The sequence below is a fragment of the Sinocyclocheilus anshuiensis genome, unplaced genomic scaffold (genome assembly GCF_001515605.1).
Source record: "Sinocyclocheilus anshuiensis isolate Anshui unplaced genomic scaffold, SAMN03320099.WGS_v1.1 scaffold546, whole genome shotgun sequence".
NCBI classification, from domain to species: Eukaryota; Metazoa; Chordata; class Actinopteri; order Cypriniformes; family Cyprinidae; genus Sinocyclocheilus; species Sinocyclocheilus anshuiensis.
In genome coordinates this window covers 2,095,998-2,107,540 of record NW_015542451.1, presented here as the reverse complement: position 1 = coordinate 2,107,540, position 11,543 = coordinate 2,095,998, and the positions used below count along the sequence as shown (strand labels likewise).

The 11,543-nt window shown below is 33.2% G+C and overlaps 2 protein-coding genes across 3 annotated transcripts in view; one reads left to right on the top strand and one right to left on the bottom strand.

Moving 5' to 3' along the window:
• The window catches only part of cabp5a (calcium binding protein 5a), a 3,725-nt gene extending 980 nt beyond the window's left edge, over window positions 1-2,745 (bottom strand). The window contains exons 1-4 of the mRNA XM_016493153.1: window positions 2,585-2,745; window positions 2,281-2,401; window positions 637-667; window positions 97-240 (exon numbers count right to left, since the gene is read on the bottom strand). Of these exons, the coding sequence (XP_016348639.1) occupies window positions 97-240; window positions 637-667; window positions 2,281-2,316 (211 nt within the window). The 5' untranslated portion in view covers window positions 2,317-2,401; window positions 2,585-2,745. The remainder of the gene's footprint in view (window positions 1-96; window positions 241-636; window positions 668-2,280; window positions 2,402-2,584) is intronic.
• A 3,474-nt stretch (window positions 2,746-6,219) lies between these two features.
• taok2b (TAO kinase 2b) overlaps window positions 6,220-11,543 on the top strand; it is a 27,736-nt gene continuing 22,412 nt past the window's right edge. For both annotated transcript variants that reach the window (XM_016493152.1, XM_016493151.1), the window contains exon 1: window positions 6,220-6,802. The gene's annotated coding sequence lies outside the window, so the exon portion shown is untranslated. The remainder of the gene's footprint in view (window positions 6,803-11,543) is intronic.

Sequence of the window (11,543 nt, the reverse complement as noted above, 5' to 3'; positions counted from 1 at the left end):
CTTTTACTTTACTTTTTTTTACATTGTATGCAAAACAATCATGCCAATCAAGTACTAGGAGTAAGACGATTTCTAATTTTTCTTAAAGCCACTTACAATTCATGTTGATGTTCTGGCCCAGCTCGATCAGTTCCATCTCGGTTGGCATATAACCCATCGTCCTCATCAGGTTTCCCAGGTCCTTACAGCTAATTAGACCATCTTTATCTTTATCAAATTCATTAAATGCCTCTCTCAGCTCTGAGAACAAAGAAACATTCATCAAGGTAAATATAAGCACTTTTTACATTCCAATAATAAACATAATGCCATGAAATGTTAATTGGAATGATTTATTTAAATAAATAAGATCCCTGCAATGTCTACCAATAATTATCTCCATACAGTTCTTAATAATAATTATTATTATTATGCAAAAAAAAATTTTTTTTTAAAAATGTTTTCTCCAATATTTATTGTCATACAGTTCTTACTGAAATACTGAATGTGACTAATGTTTAATAATAAAGTTTTTCTAAATAAAATGACATTATTTTAAAAATATTAGTAATATCTCTAAAGTGTTGCATACTTCAGTCTAAGCTTTGACATTAGTAGAGATCATATCCAGATATCACAACTGACAGGTGTGTTTACCTTCAATTTCATCATCTGCCAATTCTCTGTCCTGCAAAACCAAAATGACAGGTTAAGCCTCTCAAACATGTTTCACGTTGTCTGGTTGTCTCTGTGTCTGTTTAGGGGTTTTTAGATTAATCTAAAAGGCCTGTTTTACTCATTTTGATAATGGCAAGAATGCTTTTAAAGCAGTGCATTGTAATATATCCCATTAAGCAGACAACACTCAATGGCACGTTCCTCCCATTTTCATATGAATTAGAGGGTTTGTGGGCTGAATGTGACTAAGGGTTTAGTGTGATTTAGTGGGGCTGAATACGATTACGTGTCTGCTGAATCAGGCCAAACATGGACAATAAAGTAACTCAACGCAAATCCATTAATGACAGCATTTCTGGTTTTCCTCCTATTTAGACATTTGATTCATAATAAAACGAAACTAATAATAATAATAAAAAAAAACAGAAAAACATAAAAGCTAATAAAAAATGAAAAGAAACAAATAAATAATACTGTATTTTAAATGAATACAACACAAATCCATTAATGACAATTTTCTAATTGCACAGCATTTCCATTTTCTCATATTTAGACTTTTTTTTTTTATTGTAAAACTAAACTAATAAAAATGTATAAAACAATAAAATGTTTTTAATTTAAAACGTATAAAATTGAATAACGTTATTAAGTAATACAACACAGATCCATTAATGACAATTTTTACATTTGACAATTTAGACTTTTTATTTTATTATGAAACTAAACATATAAAAAAAACATAAGAAACGTAATAAAACTAATAAAAATGAAAACATTTTTTTTTTTTTTACAAATATTTTAAAAATATAATTTGTCTTGACTCTTCATAAAATGGGACAATGTTATAAAGTAATACAACACAAATCCATTAATGACAATTTTCTAATTGCACAGCATTTCCATTTTCTCATTTTTAGACATTTTTTTAAATTGTAAAACTAAACTAATAAAAATGTATAAAACAATTAAATAAAATAATTTAAGTATTAAATATTTTTATTTAAAACTTATAAAATTGAATAACGTTATTAAGTAATACAACACAGATCCATTAATGACAATTTTTACATTTGACAATTTAGACTTTTGTTTTATTATAAAACTAAACAAATAAAAAACATAAGAAACGTAATAAAACTAATAAAAATAAAAAATACACATTTTTTTTTTTTTTACAAATATTTTAAAAATATATAATTTGTCTTGACTCTTCATAAAATGGGACAATGTTATAAAGCAATACAACACAAATCCATTAATAAAAATTGTCTAATTGCACATTATTTCTGTTTTTTTCTTTATTAGGCATTTGTTTCATAATAAAACTAAACTAATAAAAAACTAATAAACTATAATAATAATAATTAAAAAAATAGTTTTCTGAAATGTAGGTTTAAAATGAAACGGAATAAAAAAAATACAAAACATAATAAAAACTAACAATTCTATTTGTATTTAAAATTCTAATTTTGTATTTAAAAATTGTTTAAAAACTATTTTCTATAAACAAATACTTTGTCTTGTGTTCATAAAATAGGACAATGTTAAAATAGCAAAAACTATAAGAAAACAACTCTGAAATATCTTCTAATGACTGTAACTGTAGAAATTCAGTATACTTACCATTTTTGCTCCCCGTAAGAAGATGCATGCAGTCATATTTGTGAATATTAGGATGCAGCTGTCTGTGATCGGCGGGAGTCCAAAGCTGGTGTTACGACCAAGGATTTACAAGACCCTGCAACTTTAATGCATAAATATGTATAGCAGATGTGTTTGAATAACAGATTTATGGAGCAAAACTGTTCATTATACAAAACTTAGTTTATTCATCAGTTCATTACACAATAAAAGCATTCAAGTCATAGTAAAGGCATATTATTTTGAATGGTGCATGACAATATTTAGAACTGTAAAATATGCTTACCCTCAGTCTGAAGTGAAATTCATCAAAATGGTCTTTATTTCTTGGACTTTTCTTTTTTTTGCAGTCTTGTCCTGGTGTTTGCTGACCTTCCTCCTTAGACAGCTGGTGGCCTCTGGTTGACTGGTTCGGCTCATGAGGGTTTTTGTATCCTGTATGGAAGTAAACGTGGGAGGGAGGGGTTAGAATGACATCAGTCTGAACACTGGACAGCATGATATGATCAACAATCAGACTCAGACAGGAAATACAGGGAATGAATGAACTGCTCCACTTAGCTTCATGTGTCTGTACAAATACATATCCTGTTCAATTAAATTAATAAGGTACAAAAAAACCTGGGGTTTGCCAGAAATTTGCTGTAAAAATACAACATTGCAGGCATTATGACATGGCAGTTTGCATATTTTACAGTTTGTTCATATATCAGTAAAAAATAAAACCAAAAACCTTTTTCATTAATTCAAATAAAATAAACATGAACTGAAATAAAACATAAAAATAAACCTTTTTCAGCAACATTTCAACAAACAATTTATACTTCGTTTAACTTTATGTACTAAAATAAATCTTATATAACTAAAACTTGAAACATATAAAAAAAACTAATAAACTGAGAAAACACACAATGAAATTACTAAAACTTGAAGTAAAATTAAAATGAAAAATATAAAACCTAATTCAAAATATATTAATAAAGTATATCAGTGATACTAAAATAACACTGTCAATTTCAGCATACCAAACCTAATACTTTGTATTTTAAATTTACCGTTAGCCAACAAAATAAAATAAAAGGTTAAATTACAAATTAAAGTTAATTTTAAATTATGAAATTATAAATATATAATATAAATATAAAGGCCTATTGATTTCCAACAGTGTCAATGAAGAGCATGTTTGAGATATGATGTAGAAAGAAAACAAAACCAAAAATAAATAAATACTACATTACAACACTAAAATAATGAAGTATACGTTAACTACACAAAATAAAATGTGATATAAAAATAATGAGCAGATCTGAAAACAAGTGTCATAAAGCCAGCTATTGGTTGTTTTGACCCAGCTATTGGGTTGTTTTGACCCAGCGGCTGGGTTGTTTTGAACCCAGCATTTTTTAGAGTGTAATTACTTAAATAAAGTCATAAGAAACATGATTATTTAAATATAATCGAATGAAATGCGTCACACTTGAACTTCTGACCGTTTTATTTTTTTACTATAAATGATAAGAGGATTCTTTGTACACTTTTCACATTTTTTCAATGTTTTATTGAAAAACTACATCCCATTAAATGTAACGTAATCTTTCACTGTAACCAATGAACAGGTTACTTCTATTTAATGAACATTATAAACAACATAATCCTAATCCATAATCTGTTCTTTTCAAGCACCACACAGAAAGGTTATGGAAAATATGTATTATTTTAATATAATAGCCATAATTTCATGACTGTAAAATTGTAGGTTTTTAACATTTTTAATTTCTTCTATAATGCATGGTATTTCATTTGCATCTTCCACATTAACATTGCATTCATACTAATAATATATATTAGATTCATCTGAAGAGATCATCTCCTGCTTGCAACGGTTTCCACAAGCAAGGAAACAGACAAATAGGGATTCAACGAAACACCCCTGCTGTTTCTACAAGAGCGTTAATTCATAATAGCATATGGTAAATCCTTTCCATGAACTGTTCAAAGAAATTTCTCAGAAAAATTCTCTTTTCAGAAGTGTCACAGAGCTTTATGATCATCTACAGACTGCAACATTAGAGTTATCGTAATGATTTCATACAAAATGTATAGATCATAAGTCCAGAGTACATGTGAATATGTCAGAAGACATACAGAATTGTTATTAACCTTCATTGTTTTTTTGACAGATTCATGACCTTTAACGATTTACCTTGTTGCTGTTACATAAATGTATGGTTTCATCCTACGAATCGTACCCAAATTTCACAAATCTGTTTGCATAAGGGATTAGGTCTGAAGCTTTGGCAACTTAATAGATTTTAATATTATTTATTTATTTTCCTCTGTATGTTTTTTTGGCTGGGGAGTGATGCCAGAAAGGTTACGTAAGGGACAGCATGAGGAGAATCTGAGGGGTGAGAGGCTGATATTTAGGTGTCATGGTGACCCAGGATGAAGTTCAAAGAGAAGTTGAGGAGATGAGAATGTCGAAAAAAGTGAGGATAAGAAGGATGAAAGGCATCACTTTTCATAAACGGATAAACAGATCAGAGACAGATGGGCTGATTCATCTTAAGGTCCTGCTTTAATGTCATCCAAAGGCACTTTTTGTACTTTTTAGAAGGCATTTTATAAATAATAGCTATAATAGAGTGTATAATAAATATAATAACATATTTACAATAAACTTCAGACTCATAATCTGTATGTGCAATGTCATGGTGATTTCAAATTTGTTGTTTTTAAAGAGCATTTTATGGTCAAAAAACAAAAAACGGTGGACGAGTGTTAACTCTTGTTTCTCGTCTTGCAGTCACTATATCCAACTTCTTCCAGTGAGAACAGTATTTTCATGCCAAAGCATGTCGCATAGCAAGTTTCATATTCATCATTTAACTTTCAGTGGCTCATATTTAGATGCATTTACATTTTTTAGGCATGTTGTCTTTTCACTAAACGTGCTGGGACCTGGAAACGGATCGACTGTACTGATACTTGGACATTTGCTAAAATGACTTATTTTTAAACCTGCCATGCATCTTGTGCTGATTTGCAAAGTTGCTAATTTGATGATGCTGAGTTAAAAAATATCAATACATTTCTCCACTATTTTTGATCTGCAAAGGAGGGGGAAACGTTTTTATTCAGGACAATTAGGCATAAAGTTATATCTTCAGAATCATTCATATATGTGAAAATGGGCTGGCAGTTGAACAAACAGCTGCAACTGGCTCAGAAATTATGTATTTATGGCAGTTTTTAATATTAAGGGAGAAAACAAGACTTCTTTGCCTTACAAATGGTCGTCAAAATGCTTCAAAATGCATCATATTTTGTGAGAAGGTGTGTAGTAAACAAAACAAGCACAATGTTTGGATTCAAAATCAGGGAATAACAAGTAGTGGATTTAATTCAGCAATTATGATGCAGGGCGGTGTAATTATTACTTATTATTATCCAAAGTCAAGCCAAATATAACGTGTTACTTTTTATTACCAGTTTAGACCTATGAGTTGCACATGTATTTTTACTATAGGTATATAGTAATTCTCACAAAATTACACACATTATTTGGTTTAATCACTCTCTGTAATAAATGGTAGAAAAGCTGTCACTGGTACCCTTTCAAAAGGTATTAATATATGTACCATTCATATGGTGACTAATCAGCAATCAGTTGAACAGCAAATAAAAGTAGCACCATACTTATGATGCTGGATGTGAAACCTATTGAACTTTACTATTAATAGTTTTAAAGCAAAAATGTTTGCGTGAACAATAACGTAACATGGGTTTAATAATGCTTATATAAACATATAAAAATATTATAGCGTTGCTTCTCTGTTGTTTGTGCAAGCTGTTCCATTTATAAACATGCTTTCGATTTACGTCGTTGACTATAAGACTCAAACCTGGAAAGGGACTTTGTCTCCTCATTTCACGCCACTAGAAAAGCGCAGGCTGTGTCTGTGTGTGGAGGCTGTACTGTAATGAAATGCATATTTAGAGAACGTTATGAAACCCTTAATTTGCGCTTCACCCGCACTTCCGGTTTCCGGTCGGCTCCCGCCCCGCTCCACCATCATGAAGTCCTGAACAAAAAGCGAACGAGACAGGAACAGAAAAACAGGGATGGACCTGTCGATGACAGAAAGAGACGAGCTGAACGCATGACACCGACGGCATGAGGGAAAAATGATGCAGATACGCGCGGCAGAGGCGGAATATCGGGCTGTCGTTTAAAGAGAAGACGTTAATCGTTGTGCTTGACAGTCAGCTTGATCGAGCCCGTTAACGGTTAACCGCGGTATTATCAATTGAAATACATATGAACGGACAGATTAAGTTACTCGTCGCCACCCCTCGCGATCATTACATTAGAAATAGATGGATCGCTATTTAAATCGATCGCTTTTTGTGAAGTGAGAACGGGGACGGAGAGGCCAGATTTTCCCCAGCAGGCCGGGAGCTAGCTGACTCTAGCTAGCTACAGTGGATCCCATACACCACGGTAGGACAGAGTCGTATAAATCATTTAATGCAGCGCTGGATGACATGCATGGCGTGAAACATCGCTAGACTGTGATTTCTGTGGTCGAAATGCTATTTGGACCGATGCAGCTGTGCATGGCGTGTGTTTATGGGCTTGCACAATGTAGCAAACATTCGCTCAGCTGCATCGCTTTATCTTCCGCATGCTCCATTAAATGCTGGTGCAACACAATATATCATTTAACCCTGTCAAGCTTGACGTGTGAAAACCTACGTTTTGAAACGGAACAGTCTATTGGATCTTTAGAGAAAATATCAAAGAAAATCTTAATGTGTGCAAGTGTGTTTTATGTTTTTTTTTTTTGTGTGATTTGATAACCAGGCTTTTATGGCTCATACAGTATGACATAATGAGAATATGGAGCTCGAGGAGGAACAACACCTCAGTTTTGTTCAGATGCTCAAACATGCAATTTGGTGCAGAGGCTGGTATTTATATGGTCAAAAAGTAAGATGCAATTCTGATAGCTTGTAATTTAAATCAATGAGACCTTATAACAGATTACTTAAAAATGCCTGTTAATATCATTTGTCACTATATCTCCCTATTATATGTCTAGCAAGATTGAAATGCTGCGTTTTCTATTCAAAGCTCTGTAGTGTCCAAACATATAATAATAATAATAATAATAATAATACAGTGCAATAAAGTGATGATTGAGAGATGAACAAATAAACATTCCTCAGAAGCCTGATGGATCAATTCAATTCATGTTTATTTGTATAGCGCTTTTCACCATACAAGTCGTTGCAAAACATCTTCACAGAAAATTAAAGTTTCTACATTATATTTAGGAGTAGCTTATCAGTCGAGGGGATGTCCATATGGCAGAAATGTACAGTAAAAATCACGCAGATCATATTTGATACTCATATTTTAACAGTTTTTCTAAAAGCTGTTTTATGGATAATTAAGCAAACCTACGTCACTTCAATCCTGTAAGTATTTATCTTGACATTTTTACTAACAATGTAAAAGTCGTTCTTATGTTTACTTCAAAAATCATTAAGGAAGACACCTGACATTTTTACAATTATACAAAACGGCCTTTTACTTACCAAAAAGTATAAACTGACACTCAGATGACAGAAGGCATGTGGTAGATTCTGTACAACAGGTTTTTCAGCTTAGTTTTAATAATTTTGATAATTTAGAGGCCTTAGAATTTCACATAGCAAATATCTTAGTAGGCTTTATAAGGTTAACATTGAAACAAGAATGGCTGAAAAAAAATTCTGCATTATGCATTCATGTGAAAGTCATACTTCCTTTTATTCTGGCACACATTGTAAATTCTCAGACTTCATCTGCAGTTGCTCTTTTCGGTGACTCTTTTTGCATGCGTGTTAAACAGGTGTAATCTTAACATGAAAATGACTCCGAGCTTCATGGAGAGGTGTGAATCTGAATTCTGAGTCAGGTGTCTGGTCCAGCGTCCTGCTTTTGAACACTCTTACATGATGCATAATCAAGCACAATTATTCATACACAATCATTTCAATGGTGGCTGGTTCAGATCATCACTCTATTTCAGTTGTTCTTATATAATGCACTCTGTTGCTTCTACATTATATAGTGGCACTTGACTGTTCGTGAACCCTTAAGAGTTTTCTGCATAAATCTGATCTACGTTGAGACCTGATCTTCATCGGAGTTGTATAACTAGATGCATAAAACCCAATTAAATCAATGTCACAAACAGTGTTTATTTTTTCACTTAAACTGCATCTTTGGTGTGAACCCAGTCCTGCACATGAGCATGAAGAAATTTTGTCCCATTTCAACTCCATGATGTTGATGGGTTTCCATGCAAGAATTGGTTTCTTCAGATCCTTTCCCAATATTTCTGTTGGGTTAAAAGCTTTAACGTTTATGGTCATTATCCTGCAAAGACTCACATTCAGTGTAGCTTCAGTTCACAGTCAAATCCGTCTTGGTAAAGAGATGAATGAGGTTCCTTTTACTGAAGGCCAAATATAACACTTCTCATTTAAAACAAAAAGTTCTGTCTCATCTGTCTTCTGGCTCATTTACTAATCTATCAGCACACTTTAAACTGGCAACATTAGAGCTCTGTAGTGATGATGGCGTTTTTGTAGGGTAAGAAGTTTGCATCATCCTGATTCCCCTGACAAAAACCCAATTGGATTTTTCCATTGGCTTTTGGATTATTATTATATTATAAAAATATAAGATCCGTGACTAACAAAAGTTTGATTCTTACATGTTTTGTTCATCATGATAGTCTTCATAAATACAATGAAGTGCAAAGCTAAACGTAGATTGTTAAGGAACGACACCGCAGTCACATGATTTCAACGCATCTCCGTTAAACTTCCAACAACTCTTTCAGTCATTTTATATGAACATTTGAGTTGGAATAGTTTGCAAGAATGTGATTATAAACACAAAAAGGCTGTGAATGCGACTAGTCAGTAGGTGAGTTTACCTGTTCGCTGTGATGATGTTTAAAGGTGGGGTAAGTGATTTCTGGTAGCCAATGTTGATATTTCAAATCACCAAAACAAACACGCCCCTACCCCAAAAGGGTCTCGCCCCTATTTTGATAGCTCCGCCCCACACATATACGTACGCAACCCAGGCAAATACTATGACACACGAGCATATTCAAGCAAAGGCCAGCATATATTAGTTCTGTGAAACAAAGCAAAACCAATGTTACTCACTTATCTAGAAGAAACAAAGCAACCTCGGCGTCCGATCGCAGGCCTTCCCGCTCCTTGAGTTCTCTCTAGCTTTGGAAAACTGATCCGATATTTACACGGGTCCTGCTTCTTGCCTTATCGTAAGCCTTCTTTTGTTCCGCAGACGTTTTCCTCTTGTTTTTAATCCGCCATCTCTATCTTTCTGTCGTCGCTAGGCTCGGCTAATGTTCGTCCTGTGCACTGAGCGCTCTCTCATCCCCATCATGAGTAGACACGCCCCTTACTACTGATTGGTTACAAGTTTGTTTTGGTTCTCGGCCCGACTCAGTTTTCTAGCGTTTTTGAAAAAAATACATACCCCACCTTTAATGTCTCTGACAACTACTGTAGTAACTTTAAGACACTTGTTAGAAACTGTCTAGAAAAGACAGGTAAAAGCATTAAAAAAACACTAAGGGTATTGCTGTTATATTGTATGTCATAGAATAAAACGTGAAAATATTTTGAGCTTGTGTTCACCACAGACCGTATTTCAGGCATTTAACTAAAATCCCATAAAAAAAAAACCCATTGACTTCAGGACAATGGAAGTGGAAGTGCTGATATGCGAACTTGTTTCCAGGTTTTGGCCTACAAAAAGACGTCATCCCACAGCACTTTGTTCTTGGAGAGCAGTGGTTTCCTTTTTTCTATCCTGCCATGCACACTGTCCTTACCTAATGCAAGATAGGCCTATCTCATGGAATGATATGTTTTGCTCCTGGACTGATTGTTTTTGATGAGCACTTCTAGAATAACAGTGTTGTTGAATTTCTTCCACTTGTGCACTCCTTAGATTAAAGGAGTCCAAATTCTTTAATAATACATATAATTATACATTTTTGTCAACCTTTCCAGAAACTTGTTTACAGATATCTGCACACTTCAGGGGCCAGTTGCATAAAAGGCTTAGACTGGTCTTACAAGTTAGTCATCAAATTTTTTCTTTAAAGTCCCCCTGTAGTGAAAATCAAGTTTTTTATGATGTTTATTTGTCTGTGGTGTTTTTAATATGCTTTTAGACAAACTATGTGCCAATCTATTAATCAACACCATTGCTGAGTATATTCTCCTTTCATTTTGATGATCAAAGATAAGTTTTAAGGGATAAAATATTTGACTATAGGGGGACTTTAAGACTAGTCATGATTTTTTTTTCATTCAGTTACATAAAAGCTTAGATTAGTCCAAGTTAATTCCAAAAATAAGACTATCTGCTAGTTGGTCAAACTTGTACTTAAGACACTGTCTTAACATAAAGGCTAAGTTTATGCAACTGGCCCCAGGAGCAGACTGGATAAAGAAGACTCGGGTTCATGATCTTTCAATTGGGCAGGGCTGGTAAACTTGGTGTCTCATTACTGTAAAATACCTGACTCCAAAATACATCTTTGAGTGAACGTATAATCGTAGTTGTTTGCATACTTTATACAGCAAACATATTTATTCCTGGATCATTTTGGTCAATAAATAAGCCAATAGATGCAAAGTGAAAAAAATGCAAAAATAGCCTAATTTAATTTTGTTATCTTTATTTATATGTTAGGTTTCATGATTCGATGATTCTGATTCAGAATTCTTGATTCTATTATGTATTGATCATTTTGGATGCATCTCGGATATAGTGCGTAAAAAAAAAATCTCTTGACTGATGCTGTAAATTAAGTCAGTTGGTACATTACTAAAATATTAAAGGTTAAAATTAACAACAGAGCCCAAACTATTAAATTTCATTATTGTTTTATATATATATATATATATATATATATATACACATAAAGAAAGAGAGAAACAAAGAAAGTGTCTGTGGACTGCCAAGAGAAGCAGACTACACTCTCACATTCGTGCATTTATAAACACATTTAAAGAGCTTCCAAAAAATCGATATGGAATAGTTGCTCGGTCCAAACAGGGATGTGAGACCACAGAGGCTGCTGTCTAGCTGCAGGCAGGACTGACTGTGTGAGCAAAGGCATAAGTGCATGCAGAACGGG